The sequence below is a fragment of the Mobula birostris genome, chromosome 9 (genome assembly GCF_030028105.1).
Source record: "Mobula birostris isolate sMobBir1 chromosome 9, sMobBir1.hap1, whole genome shotgun sequence".
Taxonomy (NCBI): Eukaryota; Metazoa; Chordata; class Chondrichthyes; order Myliobatiformes; family Myliobatidae; genus Mobula; species Mobula birostris.
In genome coordinates this window covers 36,508,736-36,536,591 of record NC_092378.1, presented here as the reverse complement: position 1 = coordinate 36,536,591, position 27,856 = coordinate 36,508,736, and the positions used below count along the sequence as shown (strand labels likewise).

Below are 27,856 nucleotides of genomic sequence, written 5' to 3'. Positions count from 1 at the left end.
AGCAGGTTGCTCTAGACCGCATAATAAATTTAACATTTTTTGCACCCAAGTTCCCACTGAAAAGTTGGAAAGTGAATATCATCTGAAATTTGATCTGCCAATGCAATATACAGAATTCAGTATGTAAACTCCATTGTTCTGTCATTTCATCATATGGCCCCATACTTCCAAACATTGTTGCCATTTTCCAGATCATGATCATGTTCCAGAAATATTAACTAGTCTTATCCATCTCTCTCCCTTTCTTATTTGTTTTACTTAACTATCCTGTTCTCGTTCTCTCCTCACCGCGCTTCCTGCGGCCCTCGTCTTTTCACCCATGCACATTACACAGCGGTGCACCGCTGGCGTTACACACAGACTTTTCTTGCTGAAGGGAACAGAACGGTAAGTATCATGTGAGGACTCGTCATCTCGCCGCCGGTTGTTAGGTTTGTGGTCCTGGAAAGCTGGGTGGCCGTGAATAACGTGCACACGAGAGATGGAGAGGTCAGTGTTTATTTTGCTTGTAAGTCGTCTACCCAGAACGCCCTCTCACATTACATTCAGTACATAACACACAGCTGGACAGCAGCCCACAAGGATCAAAATACACATGAATACATTATAATAAGGTTGTCTACTTATGTTTAACAGAAGGATGGTCTATTGGCGCCGAATAACCACCTTCATTCCTTGTATTTTGCCTCCTAGACATCGGAGCTTAAAAGCTTTAGTTGAATGGTTTTGAGTAACAATAAATCTTGGTAAGCAACCTCCCCCCCCCCAATTAAATCTGAACAAATAATTCAATAGAAGTTGCTTAGAGGTTTTGTGCATTCTAATTGAAGAACCAGTTTAAAATTTACGATTCAGTGCTGAACAGTTCAGCTGATATTGTCCTTTAATAGTTATTCAGCAGAGTCTTGTCAATCTGAGGTACAAGGAAGCACAGAAGGGGAGGTCAGCTGGGCTATTGTACCTTGTGTATTCTTAAAATGCACTCTTTGAATGAAGTGCTTTATTTTTACTGTTTTATTGAAATCATACAACAGACTTGTAATAGATTTATTGACTGTTTATTAAATTATTTTGAAGCATCAAGAACTTTAATAGTATATTTACATACAAACTGAAGCCTACTTTTTTCACAACTTGACACCTATAATTGGACTGTGTTAAACAATGCTTTTGGCCTCAACATTATTTAGGTTCAACAGTAGCACAGCTGTGCCTCAAGTCCAATTCATTTTACACAACAAAACACAAGGAAAAAGTGAATTATAAAGACAATTAGGAGGGCTGGAAGGAAGTTTAAATAACTTTTTTTCTTATGAATTATAAAAAAGCATTAGAAAAACTAGGAGACAAAAGATTGGTGAGCTGTAAATTATGCATACATAAGAATCAAAGTGAAAGATACATGGGATTTGAGGCTCCCATGAGAGAATGAACCACAATAATACAGTGCTCAGCCTGGCTATTAAAATGCCTCAACATTCACTGGGACATATTCTTTGCTGTGTATCGAGGGTAGTATCAGCCCTAAGTACAGCACCTCAAATCAGTTATTTCTGTTGATCTATCTATGAAAGGGAAAATACATATTTCAGATAAAATTTAAATTATTTAAAGGAGGTCTTAAAGCAAAGACAAAACCAAATAACTGAGACTGGACTAGACTATTGTCAGTTTGACAAAACATTTTGGTATTGAAATCAGCTGTGTTCCGCCACAGTAAAATGTCACAGATTCTAATGCAGATTGCAACCCAAAGTACAGCAGCATTTTCTGTAATAAGGTTATCCCCTACTAAATGTCAATCAGAACAAAGGCATTGCTCACCAATATTTGAGTTGAATCATACAGAAGCTAGGTTAGAAAAATTGTTCAAGTTCTATCATAATCTTGAAATCCCATCTTCAATGAAGCAAGTTCAGTGCTGTTATACCTGGCAGCTCAAATTGCAAAAAAAACCCACAAGTTTATCATTGAAGCATTTAAGTACTGCCTCACTTCCCACTGGGTTACTTCTTAGAAATCTTAATTCCTGGGATTGGAATTAAATAAGGCAGCTATACCTTTGTAGACAAAATCCCTCAAGTAAAGGATCGGCAAAATATTTAGTGTACAATTTTCCTGCTTTGGTTTGCCTTGGCGTAGATGCTAGTAAATCCATCCTGGAAACTGTTCCTAGACATAGGAACCCCCTCGCCCCCCCCCATCACATTATTAAAGTGGAGAGAAGGGGGAAATCAAATACATTTAGAAGTATCTACAATTTTAGTTGCGATAGTATAGAAGAAGTGTTTACTTGTTGAGAGGTGGGGATGATCTGTTTGGAATTCCAAGTTAGGATAGTGTTTCACCTGATTCACTGCCTGTAGGACAGGGTTACAACTATATTCATTGACAATTAAGTTTTGTATTAAAAGGATTCTTTATTTTATAAAGCTGGCAAAGTCATACTCCAACTGTGTGAATATGGTCCAGGATCTTGTAGAATCTCTTTTGATACGTTGCACTTTGGTATCATTGTAAGCATGGTAAATGAGATCAAGGGAGAAAGCAGACCATCAGGCACATTCTTTATCTAAATCAAGAAACTTGTCAAACTATTTCTGATGAAGAATAAAAATCTGGAACAATCATGCAGACTAGAACAATATTAGAACAACAGTGTTGCTGAAAGAATGTAGGTTCTGTAGCAAGTACAAAACAAGTAGCTGGTTTTACAGTGGGAAATTCCTATAATTATTTCACATCTGACACTAGAAATCTGCACCTGCAAAAAGATGCTACAAGTAAGTGTACAGGTTTACACATGGCTATCCCAGCAGTTGTTGGAGAAATCTGATACAATTTCATGACTTTTTACAATTCATAGGAAGTTATAAAAATAACAAACCCAAAAGAGACTATATTTCAATAGACTAAATTCTCCTTCAATAAAAGATCCGATCAGTAGAAATATGGAGAAAAGTAGACAGAAAATTTGAAAATTACTGGTTCCTCTGTGGGATAGGGAGTGGAGTTAAGGTGAAGGTAAGACTTTTTTTCCAAAAGTACTTTGTTCAGCAGCTCAAAAATCTCACATGACTTTTCACTGTGCTTAGATATAGATCATATTCCTCTACAGACTGTGCCAAGTAGTCTTGTGATCACTGCCAGAAACAGACCGGAAAAGTTGCTTCTAGAAGCTGCAGTTTCCTGCTGCTATTGGCACATTGGAGTTAAAGTATTAGCAGATAATGTTACCACATAGGTAATACATGACTTTGTATTACTCACATTGAACAGTAGAAATTAGCTTTTGAAAGAGTGAGGTATTAAAATGCTATTTTGCTCCAAATGCCCAAAGTTCTATGTTATGAAAAAATCAGAGCATATGAAATAATTTAGTGCATCATTGGATGATCAATACACACTAAGTTGTAGCTGAGCCTATAGTTTAATCTGAAAGAATTGTAGCATGCACATTTTTTTCAGGATTCTCTGAAGAGGAACACTCTAACAAATGGTTTGACTGGTTCAGTCATTTTCATGCTACAATTACTCTCGATTCATGCAAAAAAAATGGAGTACATTCTTCCAAAAGTTTGTCAAATCACTAAGACAGCCTCCTGTCATAGAGCTACTCCTAAACAATAAGAATTAGAGGAACAATCAAGAGTGAAAATAAATGTGTAGTTTTTCCATGGCATTGTTTAGGAGTAACTTGAGCCAATTATATTGCCATAAATCAATACTTAAATTTTGGGTTTACAAGGGTATTTCATTGAATGTATTAATTAATATTCATGATTAATGTTTAGCCAACTTCAAATATTAATAGAACCTCAATAGAATTGCATTTAAAATAATTCAAAACTCAATGTATTATCGATGGACTCCAATGTTTAGGTAAAACAAAAGCCATGCCAAGGCCAGCATCTATACATTAGTCCTCGTCCCTAGAAGCAGTGTTACATTTTGTTCGGCCTTCACTCAAAGCTTAAGTGATTAGGATGCAAAGATAAATATTCTGATACACACTGCCTAGAGCATCGAGGAGTAGGTAGCATTTCATCTCTTGGAAGACACATGGATGGTTTTGATCTTGACCTATGACATTGCCGAAATCATCTATACAAATAGATATGAGTAACTAAACAACTGTTGCAAAACAAGACAGATTAAATGAATCAGCATTTTTTCTCCATCAGAAGGAATAAACACCCTCGTTTCAGAATGAACTTAGCCTTAATTTGCAAAACAAGTTCCTTTTTGAAGGACCCATGAATCTCCTTCCTGTCTTCTAGCTTTCACTCTGAATCATTTCAGCATTTGACAAAATACTGAATATTAATCTTGTGCAATGAGACAGCTTGTCAATTTCCTGCAAGAGCGCACTTATAGCAACTTATTTATTAAAGGAGAACTGTCAGTGAACAGTTGAAAACACCTCTTTTAAAAAATCAATTTGGTTTGAGAGTGTTGAGGTAAATACAAAAGAGGAAAATAAGATGGCACATGCTGAAATACAAATTACACAGATAATTTGTGTTAACGTTGGTTGGTAGTGCCTTTCAGAAAACTCCTACTAAACTAGAAATGTCAGCCCTCTTTGGGGAAAAACGGATTTTTATGAGAATTAATCTTTAATGACAACCATTAAATATGGAAGGGGAGATAGGAGCATTGTATAGAATATGAAGGTTTTCCAAGCAAATAGTTGGAGCACTCTTATTGGTGGTCGTGTGCTTCAGTTGCTATAATTTTGCTCTGTACAAAACAGAAAGATGCTGAAATAGTGGACCAAATGTTTTGGAAGACTTTAACAAATATGCTAGTCTTTATATTTTTAATATAGTCATACTTAGGCATTGTGTCAACAATCCAAAGTTGTTTGAGACACAGATATTTTTTACTGGCCATATTTCCTTATTCAGAATATGATGTTTGTTGAATATATTCTGAATTAATCATACCTGTCCTTTCACCTCTGTTCCCTACTGTGAGCTTTCATCAATTGTAACCATGACATAGAGCAGCACACTAAAGCAAGCTGAGGATGTGGAATATGGTTGGAAGACTGTTCCTGGTGCAACCTAATGTTGTAAAAACAAGCAGTATTGGGGGGGAAAGTGGCTGGTTTTGTCAGCGTAACAACCCCAATAAAGGGCTGTGCTGCAAAACTTATTAGTGACTCATTCAACAAAGCATGCAGGAACATCTGTACACAACAATGGACAGCAAGTATGCCTTTTCACTGTTCCAAGGTGAAGCAGAAAAACTACAGTTTCTGACCACCAGATTCACAGTGGTGAATGAATCACCAACCACCAGAACAATCAATAAAAGAAATTTTAGTTGCACTTCATGGGTTCGGATTCCTGCTCAGTGCTAAATCTATTTAGCCTACCATTTTTGTCTAAAATTAAAAAATAAATTACTTCCACTGAGCTCTCTCAACAACAACGACAATGAACCAATGAATTTGGCGTTCAGCCATTCCATAATGGTAGTTCCCTTCCTCTTCCCTCCCCTAAAGGAAAGCAAGTACTTGAAGCTTTTGTTCCTTCCATATTATTCTAATTCTGTTACCACTTAAAAAATACACAAGTGGCAGGTGTCCAGTCACTGTTACCACAGTGCCTAGTAGCAGAAAAGAATAAATTTTTAAGCTAACTAAATGAAAATATTACAACAAATACTCTTTTTAAAAGAGAAACATAACAATATCAGCAATTCAATTAGCTGTTTTGGGATAGGGCAACATATGATCTTATTTATATGTACATGGAGTATTCTGTTACAAAACTTTATTTCTCACACACTTGTAGAGTTTGCCTACGTGCAAAGTTTTCTACCAGAGGGTCATAATGGAACAGATTCAGTTTTAGCCACAGTGTTCATTCTCCTTCCACCTTATGCCAGACAGAACGTACACCTATTCAACTTTAGGAGGCATCAAAAATGAAAGCCGGAAGCTAGTATCCATTTGCTAACAAAACTTAATTTCTATGTTCCTCTAATGACGTCAATGTTTTATGACATGGAAGCAATGGTTAGTAATGCTATTGCACTTTTCAATTGAACTTTTCAAGAAAATCACCATGAGGACATTGTTCTGTATCGCAAGCAGCAGAATGTAGGAACTGCAGAAAGGTGCTATACAAGCATTTTAAATTTATCAACAAGTAGAAATGACTTGTCTTCCATAAAGAAGAGGAAGAGGTCAGAGCAGAACCTGCCATTAGCCTTCCTGGATGATAAGTGAAGCTCTACATTGAGGCCTGGTACAGATGGACCCAGTAATTCATTAAATAGCTGCAGCTTCCTTATTCCGCTTTGGCTGCATCAAGCAAAGGACAACTTAAAGAAATTGTTAAAATCTTTAATCCCCAAGTATGTACTGTACGTAAAATGGCATCAGCTGAAGAAAAGCAAGATTCCCTTTTCCCCTCACTAAAACTCACTTTTGTGTTGGGCCAGTTTGTGTTAAGAGTTTCAACATCAATTACTTAACCATTCTCCAGGTGCACTGCAAGGATTGCTGCCGGGGCAAGCTATGCTGAGCTCCCACACAAAACACCTCAAGACTGAATTTAGGTCATGTCATATTTGAGAAAGTGCCAGCAAAATCCTATCTTAAACAGTTATGAATTAGTAACAGAGACAAATCTTTACCCTTGCATGTACAAATATTCCTAGAAAAGGGATCTTGCAATAACTTTAAATATATACAATTTCCACAAAACAAGTTCACACCCAAATGTAAGGGTCCAATTAACAACCAACAGTCCACTTCCCTGGGGCTCATGAGCAACAGCCTAGATTTTCCAAGCATGTGTTTCCCTTTGAATATGATTGCCTTTGACAAGATCAACAAAGCTGCCTTTTCTTTTAAAATAAGGGCAGCCAATTCTCCTTCTTCCTTAACAAACCCCATTGATTCATAGTCTCCACAAAAATTAATAACACTGCACGGTCACAGTGGTTCCATGTCTTTTGTTACCTCTGCCCCATTTGTAAAAAAAAATCAAGTGTTACCCTACAACATTACTGGTATAATCACACTATCCAAATGGTGATTTGACAAAGGATAGAGTATGGGAAGAAAATTGTCCTCTACCTATTGAACACAGTTCCTTTAAAATTTAACGTAATGTTTTTTTCTTTAATATAAATTTCAGCAGATAATTCCCTCTGTCTTTGTTCTCCTTTCCTGGTGTTCTTGGGCACAAATGCAGTTACCTTCGGAGACTATTCACGAAGCATTCTGTGTTGTTTATTAATTAAGCAGCAGCTCCTAACTGGACTCTGATCAGAAAACAAACGCAGTGTGATTACTAAATGAACACTGGCAACGTCCTGTGGGCAGGTGAAGGAGGCACTTTGATTGGCTGGTATTCTAATAAACTTCCCTTCCATCCCAACACTAGGTGGTAGCGTCGTCAAGAATCCAGTTGCATTTAGGCACTTGGCTGCGAGTTTGTAAGGCAGTGCCTTCTCCCTGCTATGTCATCAGGATCGGTTTCTGACGGACTTCTAAAATATCTACGAGAGAGAAAGAGAGAGAGACCATGAATGTAATTTGAAAGGTCACGATTAAATCTTAACACTAAGGTTCAACTGAGCTCTGAGGCTGTGGGAACAGTGGCCAAGTCAATGATCCCCATTCCAATTTTCTCTTTATTTGGAACCAAAATATCTGATAGAGAGAAACATGGGATTGATGGGTTTGTACATGGAATTACTCCAGAGCACTTAATGAGCATTTGTAATTACTGGCGTCTGAAGAATAATCCTGTTTTAATTCAGTTAATTTGCTGTAATTCACTTTAGGTAATAGGTTTGGAAAAAGATTATGGAATTACTGCCACCTGAAAATCTGATGGCACAACAGGATGTTGCTGTTTCCTGGAAAACCTGAAATTTAAAAAAAAACTGGATTAATATGGATTAGCAAAAAGGTCAGCGTAGATGTGGTGCGCAAGGGTCCCATTTCTGTACAACTCTAACCATTCTGCTCTGAAGGTGAAAATAAGGAGAGTTGTGTTTGGAGCATTCCAGATTTCAGTGGGAGTACTGTTACTTGTGAGATAGAGTGAAGCCTTCAAGACCCATTTTTAGAACATTGAGCACAATGTTTAGTCTAACACTTCTGAATGTGCAAAGGAATTGCTGTAGCATCAAGAGGTGTTATCCCATGGCACCTTATAACATTTTATGGTGGCCATGTTCAGAGGCTTCACCTTATAGCTTCTTATAGTGGTCATGTTAGCAGAGACTCCAGCTGCTCCTTTTGATGAATGTGGAAGATTTTATAAGTAGGCAGGTTTTCCCACATGTTCTGAATAGTATCATCAAGGTTACTAAAGTAAAATACTTTCATCACATTTAAGTAATCTGAGATCAGTACAAAACATTCCTTTCTTTAATTATTAATTTACACATTATTTTTGTATTAATTGGGGTGTGATAGGAGGGAAGGAATTCTGCTGAAATTCATTCACAAGCACTTCCAACACTTTGCAAGCTCTGCCTCCCATTCTATTGCACAATAGCCTGGTACATGGCTAGATGTTAGTGGCTGGCAAAACATGTTTAGAAACTCAAAACAGTGGTAGACATATGGAAAAGCTGGAAATGAATCCGCCTAGAATACCCTACAGATTACTCGGCAACTGCAAGGTAAACAGAAGGATTGATATGTTCATGAGGCCCTTCCCAAATCTTTGATCCATCTGCTCACAGATGCTGTCTAGTGTATTTCCTGTTGCTGAATCAACAACTCAAGTCTGGGCAAGACTGAATGTTTTAAAGAAAAGAAATCTGATTTACCAAGATTCATTAATTAATAATGAATTATTTATGAACTGTTGTGTTGTAGCTATGTAATAATCCATTTACAATTGAAAAGAAAATCAAAAGGGATGACTTAATAAATCAAACTGGAATAATTTGATATTTAAAGGACTTCACATACTTCCAGACATCTGTGCCTTCAAAGAAAGGTTTACAAAGAGGTAAATTAAATAAGTGAACTCGCCAGATTGAATCTAACGGAATTTGAATTAGATTAATTTAACAGTTGGCATCACTTTTAAGACCAGTGAAAAGTATTTCATTCTACATTCTTTTCTCTGATGCAGCAAACTCTCAATAGTTCCTAGCTCAAATCCACGAATCCACGTGTTCCCACATTACACACCCATTCTTGGCATCGTGGTCTTTAAAGTTCGAAGTTCCAACCACATTTATTATCAAAGTATATATACGACGTACAACCTTGAGATTAGTCTTCTTACAGGCAGCCTCAAAACAAAAACACAATAGTGCCTATTAGAAAGCCCCACACAACAAACACCATCAAACACCCAACGAGTGAGAAAACAAGAACAAATCATGCAAACAATAAAATAGTAAACAAATAACATACAGAACATGAACCGCAGAGTCTCCAAAGGTTAGTCCACAGCCACACAGCCAGTTCAGCGCTGAGGGGAGTCCAGGAGCCTGACGGCTGCAGGCCACAGCCACACAGCCAGTTCAGTGCTCAGGGGAGTCCAAGAGCCTGATGGCTGCAGGCCATAGCCACACAGGCAGTTCAGCGTTAAGGCAAGTAGGCCTCATGGAGCAGTCAGCTGAATATCAGTTCATCCTTCACCCTCGGCCTTGACACCCTGATATTTTTAATTGGCCAAACATTGGCTCGTTTTACACTTGTGGGCCCAGGCCCCACCGCTTTGATCTGGCCTCAGGTCTGCTCCAGCAATGGCCAAACATCAGTTTGTTTCTCACTCCCAGGCCCAGGCCCTGCACTTCAACCTGTCCCCAGGTCTACTGCAGCAATGGCCACTGCGGCTGTACCTGCATTCTCAAGAGTGCATTTCGCAGAATCCTTCATGATACCACAAAAACGCCAGGTTGTACAGACAGTTCAAAAGCACAGCTCCCAAAGGGAAATTACAGGCTGCAGATTGCAGTGATTGTAATCCAGAAAATAATGTAATTAATTGAGTAGTTAGTGGTTTTGTTTGCTGCCTGTAAAGTGTCGCCGTGTCTTGCCAGCGCCACCTTTAACAGGAAAAATCTTTAAAAGGAAATAAGAAACTCTGCCTTTCACAGGGCAAATGGGTAGCTATGTGTTAATTTAGTAATCACATTAAAATATTTTCCTTTATTTGAAAAGTCAAATGCAGTATTACTCTCCATTTTTCTCCCTTGGCGTCTCTTGATCAACTGTCCATTAATAACAAATGAGCAATACATTTCCTTTTGCTTACATATCGTTTTTGGATGTCTATCAAACAGAAATGAAGCTGAGCAGCACACACAAAATGTTGGAGGAACTCAGCAGGCCAGGCAGCATCTATGCAAAAAAGTACAGTCGACATTTCAGGCCGAAACCCTTCCCGAAACATCGCCTGTACTTTTCTCCATAGATGCTGCCTGGCCTGCTGAGTTCCTCCAGCATTTTGTGTGTGTTGCTCGGATTTCCAGCATCTGCAGATTTTCTCTTGTTAGCAGTGAAGCTGATGATGGAATTTACCTGTTGTAATGCGATGCATTGGTAATGTGACATAGGTGAGGTGTGCATAGAGTAGAAAATTTTCTTCTGTTCTATTCAGCTTTAGCCAGGACCCAACCAAGGACCTTCCAGTCCCTGACAAAGAGCGAGATCGTAGGTTGGATACACCATGCATGTCTGCAAAAAAAAAACAACACAGATCAGGTAAGGGATAGTGCTTTTGAAATGTAGACAGATATTTTATCAATCATCATTTCAAAATAGCTGGAGCAGGGGTGGTTGGAGGAAACACAGGAATGACGAAACTAGGCAACGTACAAAGGGTGATTGATAAATTTGTGGCCTAAAGTAGAAGGAGTCAATTTTAGAAAACCTAGCACATTTATTTTTCACCATAGTCCCCTCCTACATCTACACTCTTAGTCCAGCGGTCGTGGAGCATATGGATCTTGGACCTCCAGGAAGTGTCCACAGCAGGGGTGATTGATAACTTCGTGGCCTAAGGTGGAAGGAGATGAGTTATACAGCTCTCATTACATGCACATGCAGATCAACTCTTTCAGTGGTTATGCAGAAAGTTTGAAGTTAATAACTCATCAAGGGTGATTGATAAGTTCATGGCCTAAGGTAGAAGGAGATGAGTTATTAACTTCAAACTTTCTGCATAATCACCCAAAGAGTTGAGCTACACATGCATGTAACGAGAGCGGTATAACTCATCTCCTTCTACCTTAGGCCACAAACTTATCAATCACCCTTGCTGTGGACACCTTCTGGAGGTCCAAGATCCGTATGTTCCATGACTGCTGGACTAAGTGTGTAAATGTAGGAGGGGACTATGTTGAAAAATAAATGTGGCTACCTTAGGCCACGAACTTGTCAATCACCCCTCGTATGTATACTACTCAAATGGTAACCGGAACTACAGTTTTCAGTACCCCTGTGTAATGAATTATTCTGCTGGGCCAGTAAGTTAGGATCAGAAAGCTGATAACAAGGTTGTACCTGAATCTTCAACTAGCAGTTTAAGGAGTGGGTTTTTAAAATCATTAACAGATGTTTTGCAATGGATTGAAGGCATTTATCCTACCTTGGCAACCAACATTACCAATGTTGGAGATACTTCATCATTATAAGTTATTGGTAAAGAGCCCTTCTCCACAAATACATCAGCAAGAAGCAAGCCAAAAGAGGAGTGATACAGAGGGGTCCAAAACTCATTTTAAAAGGGTCTTCAGAGGGAGATAGACAGACAGACAGGGAGAGAAGAGATTTCAAAATCTGCAAGTGCAGGAATTGGACAGCAATAGTCTGTGGAAGTGGGAGACGGAAAAGCATTTATGTGGAGCTTGAAGAAGAAACAGAATTGGGTGGGGGGATTGCAGAGAAACGGATTCAAATACTAGGACAGGAATCTTAAATTAGGGACACTCTAATTCTGGAAGTGAAATTAGGGCAGTGTAGAAATGTTTAGGCAAGCATAATAATACATGTCCTAAACTGACAATATACTGAAGGTGCTAATGGAAACAATGCTGTAAATACTGAGCTGAGCTGCAATGTGAAGAGAGATTTACCAATACATTTACCCTCCTCTAAACCCAACCTTTCTCTAAGTATGGTAGCACAGTGACTGAGTTACTGAGCAGCTATCCAGAAGTCAAAGAAAACGGCTTGAACTCCAACACAGCAGCTAGTAAGCTTAAAGCCAGGTAATTAAAAGTGGAACAGAAAACTAGTAGCAGTGAAACTGACACGATTGCAGTAAAAGGCTACTGCCATTAATGGTTGGAGACTGCCCTTCCTGTCCTTAGCTGGTTTGCATCTTCTTAGGGGCCGCTCCAAACCCATGGCAACGTGGTCAACTCTTATTTTTATGAAGAATACAAATAATGTGACAATGGCCACATATTGGGAGCAAACAATTAAAATTGCTCATCTTCTTCTCTTGCCTTTCCCTTTCATGCCTTTTGTCATTTATTCCTTCCTTAGCACCCTATCATAAACATTCTGTTCGTTCGTTCCATCCCTTTGCTTTTGCTGCATTTTAGAACTTCTTTTTCTCTAACTATAACCTGAAACTTTTACTGGCCTTTCTTTATCAGTGCAGAACAGGATACCAACTTTACAGAGTTGTACACGGTCATCTATTTGTTTATATGGAAGATGGATTGAGAACTAGTGAAGGGATTTCAGCCAAGAAAGCACCTGATTAATTAAAATGGTGGCAGAGACGTGAACAAAAGTGTCAGTGGCAGATGGCCTGAAGCATCAGAGTAGAGACACATTCCACGAGTAGCAGTCTTCGTGATAGGGAGGATATTAATTCAGAGACTATTAACTGTCCAACCTGTAATCTCAGTACTAGTTGGACAGGGCTCAAATGGTTGTAAAGCCTGTTTCGCCTCAAGACAGTGGCGAGAAAGGGAATTGGTTCTGAGATTATGTCTGAGGCAAGGGTTGAAAGCTGTAACTCTCTATTTCCTAATGCTCAGCTGAGTGGGGGGGTGTGGGAAATCCTGTAAATGCCAGAAAAACCGATCAACCCAACAGAGCCTGTGGAGAGTTCAACAGGAATGCAAGGGAAGTTGAACTAGGTGTCGGATGAAGATACAAAACCACAGATGCTGTAATCTGGAGCAACAAACTATCTGCTGGTGGAACTTGAAGGGTCGAGCAGCATCTGTGGGGGGTGGGGAAGGGAATTGTTGAAATTTCAGGATGTGAGACAGAACATCAATAATTCCTTCAATGACCTGTTCGTTGAACTAGGTGGTGCAAGCATTTATATGGAAGCAAATAAACCCCTTTGGGTGACGCCTCCAAGGGGCAACCTTTAGACGAGGAAATAGAAGGGGCAAAGCACGGATCCTTGGAGAATTCCTAAATGAACTGATAATGGGAAAATAAGGCATTGCCAGTGATCCTCTGGCCACAGTTGGACAAACAGCTCCAAGGAGTGATGAGAATTCATAGTCAACATACTATTTTGTTGTGTGTGGCCTCACTAAGGCCAATTCAGCACTGTGGAGGCAGAGCTGGTACAAGAATATGCAAACCAACATTGCTTCTGATCTAGTGATGAGGCTTTCCACCTCAGACCATCAGAGATGTTCTCCTCTTTCAGAAAACAGTGTCTTCCTCCCCTCTGCTATTGATGAAGCCCTCACCTGCACCTCTTCTATTTCTTGTCCATCTGTCCTTGCCCTATTCCTGAATCCTCAAGACATAACAGGTTTAGAATTCCCCTGGTCCTCACCTACCAACCCATCAGCCCATGCATTCATCATATCACTTTCCACAAATTCCAACATTACCAATGGGATCTCACCAACAGGCATATCTTCCCCTCTCCTTCTTTCTCTACAGGGACAGCTCTCTCCAAACTCTCTTGTCTGTTTGTCCATCTCACCGATCCTTTTCCAGGCACCTATCCCTGTAAACTGCCCCTTCACCTCCACCTCACCACCCTTCAGGGCCCTAGGTTCTTCTTCTAGATGAGGCAGTCCTTCACAAGTGAATCCATCAGTGTTACTGATTGAATCTGGTGCTCCTGATGCAGCCTCCTCTACATCGGTAAGACACAATGCAGGTTGGAGGATCATTCTGTCAAGCAACTTCACTCCGTCCAATATCTCCGGGTGGCCACCAATTTTAATTCCACTTTTCTCCTACACTGCCGTCTTGAGACTAGACACAGATTAGAGGAACAGCATCTCATAATCTGCCTTGGGAGGCTCCAACCCGACAGAATGAACAGCAATTTCTGGTTTACCACTTCCCTCTGTTCCCCCTCCCTATTTTTCCTATCCCACCAGCCCCATTACATCTTCTCTTTGCCTCCCTTTGCTCTCTCAATCTGCCCATCACCCATGCAGATTTACCAGTTCTTCTCCCCACCTTCTTCCATTTATTCCATGGTCCAATTCTCTTCTATTACACTCTATCTTCATCAGCTTCCACTTATCAGCTGCCAGCTTCTTGCATCATTTCCACTCTCCCAGTTCCCCACCTGCCTATCACCCGCTTGCCTGTATCTTCTAACTCTTACTCCACCCCTCCTCCCTCTCCACTCCCTCGCTCTCTTCTAATTCCAGTCCTGATGTTTTGAAGTGTCTCAATCTGAGAATATCAACTGTCTGTTTCCCTCCATTGATGCTGCCTGACTCGCTGAGTTCCTCCAGCACTTTGTTGTTGCTCCAGATTCCGGCATCTGCAGTCCCTTCTGCATGTCTCTCTCACGTGTGCTCTAATTTCCTGGGCTGCTGGTTCCCAAATTACCATATTAATCAGTCAGAAGCAGGCAATTCACTCAGCATAAAGCTAAATTGCTGCTTTTAATTCCATTGTCGTATACAAGGACAGAAAATCCCACACCAACAGATCTTGGTTACTTACCTGTGTATAATTCGCAGGTAATGGCGTTCCAATTGATAAAAGATACTGAATTTCTGTGAGAGCATGACGGGAAATTGTTGCAACAGATGGAGCTGACTACCCCAGCTGCGGGTCTGCCTCCTGTTACCCAAACAACTCCAGGCACCTCCCTAATTTTACTCCACAAGTGACATCATGCACAGGGATGACCTGCCCCAACATGAATGGATTATAATACCCAACTCCATCAAATTTCTTTGATGATTTGGATGTAGTTTTAAAGAGATCAAGAGATGTTCTTGCTTTCTTCCCACAAGGTACTGAATTTAGATGATTAGACACGATCACATTGAATGGTGGAGCAGGATCAAACTGAATGACCAATTCCTATATTCTAGCGCAGCTCACACAAAATGCTGGAGGAACTCAGCAGGTCAGACAGCACCTATGGAGAGGATTAGGTAGTCGACATGTCGGGCCGGGACCCTTCCTCTGGACTGGTCCTGATCTGCAGAATGGCTTGTGTCCTATATTTCTATGTTTTTCTTATTTCCTTACATAGACATGGGCATCACTAAAGTCAGCATCCATTGCCCACTCTCCCACTGGCCCTGGAAGTATCTAGTTGTTGCATTCTTTCAAAGGGCAAATTAGAGTCAACAACATTTGTGGATTGGAGTTCAGGTGGTTCAGAGTGGCAAATTCCCCTCTCCAAAGGCCAGGTGATCCAGTCAGTGTCATGCAACAATTTAACAGTGTTATAGTAAGAATAATGGTGACCATCTTTTATCCCTAATTTACGTAATTTACTAAATCTAAATGTTCTAGCGGCCCTTGTAGATGCAAATCAATGGCCTGGATCCATAGTCTAGTCCTATAACTTGCTTAGGAATGTACGTGTTTCCACTCTGTCCTTAATTCCATTCCTACACGTGTTTTAGAACTTATTTCTTAGGGCCCATGGCAAAAGTGTGCGCAAATTGTATCTCAGGGTCAGGGAGGCAGATGCAGAGGAAGAAGATGGTTGCCTTGATACAAAGTGACCGGATTAGTTTTTAAACAAACTTTTTTTCCACACCCAGGGGGAGAACGGTGATGTAGTTGCTGTTTCTCGGATCCAGGGAGCCAGATCAAATCTCAACCTCCCTGATCTACTGGACATCATTCTGAATGAGCCACATGCAGACATGAAAATCTCTGGTGACACTCTCTGAACTTAGAAGTACAGTCAGGTTTTATACTTTTTAAGCTCAAAGATAACAGTCAGTGTCAATGGACACAACGGCTGTTTACTTCAACGTTCCAGGTGTAGGCGTATGGCTCCCTAAAATACTTACAATGAGAGCACATCTTAACTAACGTGAACACTTCTACCTATTCAAGCACCTTTGCTGGAAATCCAGAAATCCAAGACAGACTTCTTTTCCCACTGGACAAAGAGAGCTCTCTGCAGGCAATAGGCTGTATAGTCGAGCAGCTTTCCTCAGCCTAGATCGAAGACTATTTGTAGCCTGTACTAACTGGCTCTTATATTCATCGCATACCTGAAAGATGTCCCAACAATCCCTAACAGCCCCATGACCATGCGAGTTTTATTTTTAACCCAGGTTTTCGGAGTTCCTTTCAGATTCAAAAGATGTGCTGGTAGGTTAATTGGCTCTTGTAAAATTATCCCTTAGTGCAAATAAGAAGTCAGAGGAATTGAAGAGGATTGGAAATGAAAGAGAACAAATTACAGGCAACTGTAAAATAAGAAGGGGGAAATGGCACCCATGGCATTATTCTGTTGAGAGCTGGCATGACCTGGATGGCCAGAATAGCCTCCAGTGTTGCAGACAGTAAATACATGCTGTGGACACACACACAAACACACACACACACACACACACACACACACACAATATCTTTCTGAAACAGACAACCCCACAGTCAGTTAATGCAGTAATTCTCCAGCAGAAAACAGCAGTACAAATTGTTTAAATCTGCAAGGAAAGGATAGTTAAACTGATTACCAATCAACAGAATTTCAGGTTGCTCCCCTTCGTAAACTTACTGAATTTAACTCTTAATTCCTGTCACTTCATTCTCCAATTAAGAAAAATTAACGTGAATCACGAAAGCACATTTTCAGTTTCTTTCTCAGAGTAGCAATTAGATTAAAATAATGAACTCTACTCTCCTCGGAATGGTTCAGGTTTACTTATGATGCTACAAGACAAAATAGAACCTGCTCTTAGGTAGCGTGTGTGTTGCAAGTTTACTCTCATATTTTGCTGTTGGTTGAAATCTTGTTTCAACAGCCTGCCAGAGCAAAGGAGAGGCTGGATTTTATTTGCCTAGCTAACCATTGGAAACATGTGAACAGTCATCAGTATAACATCGATTGACACAGAAAAACACACAGCAGGTTACAACTTAAGATCAATTCAATTCATTGTCTACAGCAGATACAAGTAACTCCTTAGAAACTACACGAAAAGTGCAAGACACACCTCCTGAATCTCCATTGTCTGAGCCATGTCTGAAGAACTCCTCACTGTCATTGGCTGAATGGGACTTCTTCATCTCTGCCATTCTATTTTTAGGTGCTTTTCTGCGTAATGAAGGCGAGAAAAATGATGGTCTGTTGTTGCGTTCAGGGGTTGGAGGTGTGCTGAAGGAAGTCACCTGAAAATGAATCCCAAAAAATTTGACTTTCCACCCAAATAACACTGATAACAGATGTATGGAAACAGGAAATTGTACAATGAGCAATGGATGATTTCCAGTGAAACAGAAAGCCAAGGAGATTTAACAGAACACAATTTACTCTGTTGGCATTTAGTCCCAACTGGTATTCTTCATAAAGTGGCCTCTGGAGGAATTGTGACTAGTGTAAGGTAACATTTATGCAGAGGGTTGCTGAAAATGGGTTTGCCTTGTTAAAGGGATTGGTTGAAACGAAGATGTTGCACCTTTTAGTGTGAAGATGGATATACAGTTGATGCAGGAAAATTTCAGAGATACACAGAGAGAGCTGTGCAACAGGTCTCATTATGAATTATGCAGTCACTGAGACAATGATGAAACAAATATCAGAATTCAACATTATTCTCCTTATACATTTACATGTATTAAGAATTTGCTATGGTGTGTTGACGTGATTGCAACAAAAACATCTTTCAACAGTAATGAAAAATAAAAAATTCCATAAAAATAAAGTTTAGAGGTTAAACTTGGAATAAAAGCTTATGGAGTAAATATGCATAAAGGCAGTATATACATAAATACCAGCAAGTATTTAAAATGTAAACAGCATCTACTGTGTCTGGTGCGCCTGATGCAGGCTCCTTAACATTGCTGAGACACATTGCAAGATGGGGGACTGCTTCAATGAGCACCTCTGCAATATCCGCCACAAGCACGACCTCCCAGTGGCCAAACATGTTCATTCCTATTCCCATTCTGACGTGTTGATCCATGGCCTCCTCTTGTTCCAAGATGAGGCCACCCTCAGGGTGAAGGATCGACACATTATATTCCACCTGGAGACCCTCCAAACTGCTGGTATGAATATTGATTACTCCTCCCCCTCCCCCACCCTTTATTTCCATTTCTGACCTTTCGCTTCTTCTCGTCTGCCTGTTATTTCCAGCTGGGTCCCCCCTCCTTCCCTTTCTCCTATTGTCCTCTCTCTTCTCCTATCAGATTCTTTCTTCTCCAGTCCTTGACCTTTCCCACTCACTTGGCTTCATTTTTCACCTTCTAGCTGGCCTCCATCCCCCCAACTTTTATTCGGACATCTCCGCCCTTCCTTCTCGGTCCCGAAGAAGGGTCTCAGCCCGACTGTGTACTCCTTTCCATAGTTGCTGCCTGACCTGCTGAGTTCCTTCAGCATTTTGTGTGTGTTGCTTTGAATTTCCAGCATCTGCAAATTTTCTCGTGTTTGAGCATAATAAACAGGTTTTTAAAGTGTTTACAGTGCAGTCCAGTGACTAGGGTAATAGACCAAGTTCCAAATTTTTCCTCCTTGCCTCTCAATAACACTGGATAATTAAGCATTAAACAAAGCAAAGGGATATAAAGATGTCAAAACAAAAGTAAAAAGCAACAGTAAATCAAGACGTATCTAAAATTAGAATTGCTACCTAACATTGCTTGCACTGCTGAATCATAAGCAACCCAAGCCCTTACACCACCTTCTCTTTCCCCTGAATTGTTCCATTTCTAATAGGCCACTACAGAATTCCCTTAAGGAACATACATGCAGTACTGTGCACAAACCTAGGCACATATATACACAGTAGCTAGGATGCCTGAGACTTTTGCACTGGACTGTAAGTTTATGTATTGCACTGTACTGCTGCAAAAAAAAAATTAAAAAACCATAACACTATAAAATAGGAACAGAATTAGGCCATTCCGCCCATCGAGTTTCTCTGTCATTCCATCATGGCTGATCCCAGATCCCACTAAGTCCCATATACCTGCCTTCTCGCCATATCCTTTAATGCCCTGACAGATCAGGAAACGATCAACTACCACCTTAAATATATCCATGCACTTGGCCTCCACCGCAGTCTGTGGTAGAGCATTCCACAGATTCATGGCTCTCTGGCTAAAAATATTCCTCTTTACCTCTGTTCTAAAAGATCACCCCTCAATTTTGAGGCTGTTCCCTCTAGTTCTGGACACCCCCACCATAGGGAACATCCTCTCTACATCGACCCTATCTAGTCCTTTCAACATTCGGTACGTTCAATGAGATTCCCCCCCCCCCACCCCCACATTCTTCTAAATTCCAGTGAGTACTGGCCCAAAGCTGCCAAATACACCTCATGAGTTAACCCCTTTATTCCCAGAATCATCCTTGTGAACCTCCTCTGGACTCTGTCCAATGACAAGACATCCTTTCTGAGATATGGGGTCCAAAACTGTTGACAATAGTCCAGTGCAGCCTGACTAGTGTTTTATAAAGGCTCAGCATTATCTCTTTGCTTTTATATTCTATTCCCCTTGAAATAAATGCCAACACTGCATTTTTCTTCCTTACCACAGACTCAACCTGTAAATTAACCTTCTGAGAGTCTTGCATTTCATGACAACCTATGAGTGATGATAAAGCTGATTCTGATATGGGTCTCTATTGTGGACTGAAAATGGGAAGGGACCAGCAGGTGGGGAATCATGGTTGGGAAAAGGGGAAGGGGGAGGGGAGGAAGTGGGAAACATCAGAGAGACATTCTGTAATGACCAATAAACCAATTGCTTGGAATCAAAGGACCTTGCCTGGTATCTCAGGGCTGGGTGAGTCTGCATCTGTGCCATCCTCCACCCCTGGCACTCTTTCCTCGCCATGCCCAACATCCTATGCTCCTGCCAGATTTACAAACTCACTCTCCGCTCAACATTGACACATACACTACTGTGGAAAAGTCTTAGGCACCCAAGCTATATATAGGTGCCTAAGACTTTTTCACAGCACTGTACATCTGCAAGTGTCAGGGAAATTGGAGAGTGCATTTCCTAGGCATCACAGAAGGCAACTGGCACTGCCCACTGTTCTCACACTCCTGTAACTGGTCTTGGTACCCTGGCCTCCAGCTAGACAGGAGAGGTATCTCCCGGAGCAGGCTTTCCTCAAGGAAGCCACCAGTCTAACACACAGCCCACTGGTATTGTAGCCAAAAGGTGAACAGCCACTCTAAAGGCCGCCCTCCTCAATGTGTTCAGTATTGGGAGCAGTGACATGTCTTGTAAAAAGCATTTTTGTTTCACCCGGGCAAGGTTCCCAAGAACAATAATCAGTCTTGGCTTTGCTGGATTTCCCTGAGCACTGGAAGTTATTTATCCGCATGTTGCTTTCATTCATCAGCTGGCTCCTTTCACTGAAAAGTCCAGCTCATTCGTGGCCAGCAGCTTTAAAGCATATGGCATTGCTTTGCCTTCAGGGTCATCCTACCACCCACTGAGTTTTGAAAGCACCCTCAGGTTGATGGTGTGGACCTTAGAGCCTGCAGAGTGAGGCGTCAGCTGCAGACCTGCCTGAAGCTGTCAAAGTATAGATTACTGGGCTGGCACTCGAAAGGAGAAACTGCCACAGGCATCTGAATCATAGAGCAATGCACACTAAATGCTGGAGGAACTCGGCAGGTCTGGCAGCATCAATGGAGGGGAATAAACAGTCGATGCTTTGGGCTGAGACTCGTCATCAGGACTGGAATGGAAGGGGGCAGAGTCCGGAATAAAGAATGGAGGCGGAGGAGTACAAGTAGGTAGGTGATAAATGAGACCAGGTGAGGAAGACCGTGGGTGAACTAAGAAGATGGTAGGTGATAGGTGAAGGAGGAGGATGAAATTTAATAGGAAAAGACTGTGGATCATGGAATAAAGAGAAGGAGGGGCACTAGAGGGAGGTGATGAGGAGAAGGTGTAGGAGAGGAGCCAGAATGGGCAATGGAGAAAGAGAGAAGGGAGGGGGGGAGGCTGAGAGGTTACCAAAAGTTAAATGCCATTAGTTTGATAGCTCTAGCTGGAATATGAGGTGTTGATCCTCCAAACTGAGTTTTGCCTCATCAATCTTCTCTCTCCCATTGTAGATTCCTAATCCTCGTAGTCTTTTCCTTTCCTCCCTCCCAGAGTGAATTCCCAATCAGAGGCAGGAGCCCATCTGCACTCTGCAGACTAAGCTGGCCTCACATCCCAAGTCAGTAAAGAGTGTAACTACTTCAGGAACTGAATGGGGTGTTTAGTCTTCACTGCGATCTTTAGTTAAAGAAAAGAGCTTTTCAAAATCTGTATTCCTAATGCATCCGTAGTCAGATTGGTTAACAACAGCAGCAAAGGAACACTTGTGTTCCCTCTCATTCCATTCCACTGGGCCCAAAAATAGTGAGTAACACCACACTTATCTTGCGTTGGGCACGTAGCCAAGTGGTTAAGGTATTCGTCTAGTGATCTGAAGATCGCTAGTTCGAGCCTCAGCTGTGGCAGTATGTTTGTGTCCTTGAGCAAGGCACTTAACCACACATTGTTCTAGTGGCGCCCCACACAGACTTCCAATCTGCACCTTGTAAGGCATGAAAATGCCCGACATGGGCCTCTCATGGTTTGAGTCGACGTTCCCTCCCCTCCCCTATCTGACAAACCACAAAAATCCCTACGGAACTACAGTTAAGGCAGTTTGGTTGCCTACACCCCTTCCTACAAGTTGCTATCTATTAAATCAGAAGCATATTCTCCTTACAAATAAAATGAATTTGCTAATTAAATCAATCAGTGTTCAGTAAACAAAGCCTTGAGCAGTCTGAGAGTTAATATTCATTGCATGGATCAGTATGTGGAAGAGATCTGACAAATATAAAACTTTGGAGTTGCACTACACAATTCATACAATGGATTTGATAGAAATCAGAGGAAATCATTAAAGAAACTCTTCTGGCCTTACTCAAGTTGACAAACTCAAGCACCCGCTGCCCTCGTCCTATGCCAACTGCAAACGGACCAGAGCAATGCTAACTCTTTAACTAACTGACAGAGGTTCTAGTCAGATCTCTGCACACAGCTCAGTTATGCTGCAGTCTTAATCACAGCGTCACAAGGCAGAGTTCATTACAATGCAGCACATAACCCCTGTTTTGCAGCACAAATAATGCCGTTTACAAATCTTGGTATTTCAGGGATGGAAGATTAAGCAAAGGAGGGGAAATCAGGGTGGGAGAGGAAAGATGGAAACACCTTAAACATCCTGTCCCCATTATCAGCAGCTTTGATCACAGATCAAGTTGAAATAAAGCATATTAAATTCTGATTCAGCTAACAGGATGAATGCCCATTTTCCATGTCAAATTGTACGTGAAGAGAGCTACAGGAAATTTGTTTGACAGACCTTAACATAGGGCCTAAAGAATCACCGTCAAGATCATAAAGCCTGCCATTACTTCATAATAATTGGCGCTGAACGATTTATTATGAATCCATAAAATGTTTATTAATCCACACAAATAATAAGAGCCAAATGAATTACTCTCCCAGGGAATCAAGCAGCTACAATAACTGATTAACCAAATTGCGAGACTTCGACATAACACTGAATTTAAAAGCATTTCATCAAATTTAAATGTTTTGTTTGATCAACTGAAGCCTGAATTTGATTCCAAGCTTCCCAGAAGGCCAAGTGTGCATGATTCTCACACTATAGCGAGGAGAAAGCTCTCAGGACCACAAGCAGGATAAGAATTAGCAGCCATTTGGACAGATATAGATTGAGGATAGATTATAGATGTAGAATTGAGGAAACCAGCATGGATCAGTTAAAGGCAAGTTGTGTCCAACTAGCCTGATGAAGTAGTAGACAGGGTTGATGGGTGACTTGTAGTTAACGTGATTACATGGATTCCAAAATGGCAGGGTACTTGGTAGTGTGGAGGAGCAGACGAATCTGGGGTACATGTCCATAGATCTCTGAAAGTTGCCTCACAGGTAGATAGGGTAGTTAATAAAGCTTATGGAGTGTTAGCTTTCATAAGTCGAGGGACAGAGTTTAAGAGTTGCGGGGTAATGATGCAGCTCTATAAAACTCTGGTTAGGCCACATTTGGAGTACTGTGTCCAGTTCTGGCCACCTCACTATAGGAAGGATGTGGAAGCATTGGAAAGGGTACAGAGGAGATTTACCAGGATGCTGCCTGGTTTAGAGAGTATGCAATATAATCACAGATTAAGGGAGTTAGGGCTTTACTCTTTGGAGAGAAGGAGGATGAGAGGAGACATGATAGAGGTATACAAGATATTAAGAGGAATAGATAGAGTGGGCAGCATGTGCCTCTTCCCCAGGGCACCACTACTCAGTACAAGAGGACATGGCTTTAAGGTAAGGGGTGGGAAGTTCAAGGGGGGATATCAGAGAGTGGTTGGTGCGTGGAATGCACTGCCTGAGTCAGTGGTGGAGGCAGATACACTAGTGAAATTTAAGAGACTACTAGACAGGTATATGGAGGAATTTAAGGTGGGGGTTATATGGGAGGCAGGGTTTAAGGGCTGGCAGAACATTGTGGGCCAAAGGGCCTGTACTGTGCTGTACTGTTCTATGTTCTATGTTCTAAAAGGCACTTGAATTGGTGCCACATAAGTCACCTTGTCATCAAAGTTGAAGGCCGTGGAATAAGAGCAGCTATATCGACAACAGAAAATCTGGAGTATTAGGTAAAGGTTGTTTTCCTGACAGGAAGGAAATGTGTAGTGGGGTTCTTCAGGGCCCGGCACTGGGACCACTGCCTTCCCCAATATATTCTGAATGAATTGGGCATGAGAGACAGGATTAATTTCCAAATACATTTGACACAAAACTCTGATGTAGAGAACTGTTGGATGCCAGTAGTAGATTATAAGGGATTCAGTCACCCTAGTGGAATCGATGGGTGGGTGGAAGACAAAATTTAATGCTGAAATGTGAAGTATTCCATTTTGGTAGGAAGAATAGGACGAAGAAATATCAAATCAAAGAAGCAATTCTAAAAGGAGCTCAAGAACAGAAGTATCTCAGGTACATGCATGTGGTTAATTAACAAAGGCAGGACAGAGTGAGAAAGTTGTTAACAGAGCATATAGGATCCAACAATTTAGTCAGAGGCAGAGAGACAAGAAGAGTTAGAGTGGTTTGGCCATTGCAGTCCAGGGTACCAACTCCAGGAAAAATGTGAAGGTGTTGGAAAGGATGCAGAAGAGATTCCAATGATAAGCAACTTTAGTTATATGGATACTCTGAAGAACCTGGGGTTAATCTTGGAACAGAGGAGATTGATTTAAGATCTAATAATGGTATTTCAAATCCTAAAGGGTATACACAGAGCAGATAGAGAAAAAGCTTCCATTGGTGAAAGGATCAAGGTTAAGGGATGAACTAAAGACAACTGGCAAAAAACAAAAAAAAATTGATATGATAATCTTTTTGAACAAAATCACAGCAGTCACTAGGGTCTGAAATTTATCAGGAGAATGAACAATTGGATAATTTTAACAGAGTTATAACCGTTCTATGATTAAAATGGATGAGAGGTGTTCAAATTTAAAAGTGCTTGATGCGAGTCTTCTTGCTGACGTTGCACTGACTGACAGAGTTTACTCTCAGATAGAGTGAATTTATGAGGAATAAAATCAGAAGTCTTACCTCTTGGTTTATTAAAACAAATCCTGTTTATACTTGAGAATCTCTGCTATTTCATTCACTGGCTTTGTACTGATTGAAATGTTATACTAATAACACGAGAAGCTAAACAGGCAAAGAAAGAAAAACAGCGATGGCATACAGACAGTCATTTTGTCAGGGGCAGGTAGACATGCAGGTACCTCCTAAGATCAGGGGTTCCTAACCTTTTTTATGCCATGGACCTCAACCATTTGTCCAGGGGTCCATGAACCTCAGGTTGGGAAGCCCTGTCCTAAATGAATAAAACAGAATGGTATTTACCAGTTGCAAATCAAGGGTCAAATATAACTAGCAGCCTGGTGTAGTAGATTTTACACTTCTGTGAATGATGTTACCATCACAAGCATCTATACATGCAACACTGGATCTTGCCACAAGGTTACATGAATGACCCAGTCCCAGTCATCAGGCAGGTTTTAGAGTAGGGGTTCCCAACCTTTTCTCATGCCATGGGCCAATACCATTAAAGGTCAGTGTGCCCCTGGTTGAGAACCCCTGTTTTAGTGTTTCAATTTGCTTTTTAAAAAGAAAAGGCACAACACAGCAAATACAACACAGACTAGTGGGTGCAGTCCACCTACCCAAAATGCACTGCAGGAAGGAGAAGCATCCCCCTGGTGATGAGAAATTGCAATCTTGTAAGTTGGATAATGTCACAAGCATGGGGAAAACGATCATTGAACTCCTTTGTAAACTATTAATATTAATTTTTGAGAGAACATTTTCTGGTGGAAATAAAAGGCGGTGCCCTTAGGAAAGCATTGACAATTCTTTTATGATTTATTTTAAAAGGTCCATCATTCTCCCAAGATCTCTCACACTTCTCTATTCCTCCCTTACCTTAGTACAACCTTAGTACAACCAGATCAGCATCAGCTCTCCGCCTGACCCAAGATGGATCTAGATTTGTGATCCTTAACTGTGAGCTTGGGGAGGTAAGTGACAGAATGGAACAGTTCCATCTTCTAGCAGAAACCTCAACAGGTAACCAAATAACATGCTGGAGCAGGATTTTCAATTGACTTATCACTATCCTGGGGATAAAGTGAACTGTAGCATTCCAACTGTTGTCTTGGAAACAATAATGACAGAACAACACTTACAGTGTACATCAGTCAAAATCACAGATACATAGTTTATCCATTTTGCTTATTCACACAGAGTGATGTAATTGAAACACAGGGATCCACGTATAAACCAAATCTGGTGAATATATTTTGTTCAGACTACTGTGTGAACAGGGAAAGTCATGGATAAGTATATATTAAAGAGTTCTAGTGGGGCAGGAATGAAAAGGCATAAATTATCTTATCCTGTTCCACATATATTTGATCATTCATTTGAAGAACTTAAGAACATTGGAGGATAATCCTTATTTAAGTCTGGTGCTTCTTTTGGACATTGTCCTCCCACCATTCAACATTACCTCTCTGACCAAGACCATGAACCAGGATGGTAACAACACCACAAGCCATACAAGCGTTGGTTTTTGAATCTGCACCTCCACCCTACCCAAACCCCAACCTCGGCATAAAACTGGTAAAAGAAACCATCTGATCTTCACACTTCATCATTTTAACAACAATGTAAATAAGGAGGATTGTATTTAAAGACACTTTTGCATCACAATGCCATGATCAACTGCATGGAAATCTTCAGAAGGGCTGTCATGTGGCTAAAAATAGGGTTCGATTTGGGTCTGACTGTGCTTGACTTGGTCCACATCTGACATATGAACTTAAATTCCCATTGCTTCACTTGCCTTTTGAGCTCCCTTTCCTTTGAGGTGTAACTGCACTCCAGGCCTCACTGCTGGGAGGCAGAGTATTCTATGAGTGGTGAGTGAGCCTCAGGTGGCAGAGTCCACTCCACCCTAGGATAACTAATGGGCCTTTGACATCTTTTGCTGCAAAAGGTCTTTCAAGTGTTTCAGAATGTCTCCGGTCATTAAACGTTTCTTAAAATTATTGGAATGACTAAAAGAATATTTAAAAACATATTTAATAATCTTCCACCTTTTCTGGAATCAGAACCAAGAGAAATAAACAGCTTTACTGTTTCCATCTGGGTTGGTGACCCTGTTTGTGCCACACATGCTAACCATACCTTCTACAAAGCTGAGACGGTCAAATGCCAAGTGTATCCAGCCCCTCTACTCAGAGTCCAGTGGTGGGGGTGGGGATTCACTAGCATTCCATCACCAGTGCATTCCCAATTTCTGCGTAGCAAGGAGTTGGAACAAAAGTCATGGACAGCAAGGAGTCTGAGCCCGTGACTATCTTCCAAACCGCAAGTTTGTTGAGGTTCTTTATTGCCAAATGGTGAACAGTTCCAAATAACATCCTTTGAGAAGATTAAACCAACCACGGCATTGTGGAGAAGTCACGGGGAACAGGTGACTCTGAGAGCTTTGCTCTGCTCTAAAGGTTTTCTGTACTTACTTGTTCATTCAAGGGTGATCCTGGCTCAGAGCCTTCCTCAGTGCCATAGGGTGAAGTGTCCCCAGTTGCTACACGGCTCACTGCCATTTCAGCATGACCCTTTCCCTGGGGCCCTTTCATCCGGACAAATTCCATATTGTTGTATTTATAAAACCCGAACGACATCTTCTGGGCCATCTTAGCAGCTACACTTACCTGAAAGAAAGAACACAATACTGCTTTAGTCAGCGTTCCCTGAACCCCTCTCAGATTCAGCAGATTTGCTACTTCCAGTGTGCCCCTAAATAATTGGTCACTGCAGGTTACTCTGCAGTGTGGTTCATCCAAAGTTTCCTTGACATTATCTAATTGCCCA

At 41.0% G+C, this 27,856-nt stretch overlaps 1 protein-coding gene across 2 annotated transcripts in view; it reads right to left on the bottom strand.

The window, feature by feature from the left end:
• Positions 1-493: 493 nt before the first annotated feature.
• Positions 494-27,856, bottom strand: part of kiaa0930 — a 101,073-nt gene continuing 73,710 nt past the window's right edge. For both annotated transcript variants that reach the window (XM_072267825.1, XM_072267826.1), the window contains exons 7-10: positions 27,502-27,696; positions 17,368-17,542; positions 10,520-10,675; positions 494-7,521 (exon numbers count right to left, since the gene is read on the bottom strand). In XM_072267825.1, the coding sequence (XP_072123926.1) occupies positions 7,481-7,521; positions 10,520-10,675; positions 17,368-17,542; positions 27,502-27,696 (567 nt within the window). In that variant the 3' untranslated portion in view covers positions 494-7,480. The remainder of the gene's footprint in view (positions 7,522-10,519; positions 10,676-17,367; positions 17,543-27,501; positions 27,697-27,856) is intronic.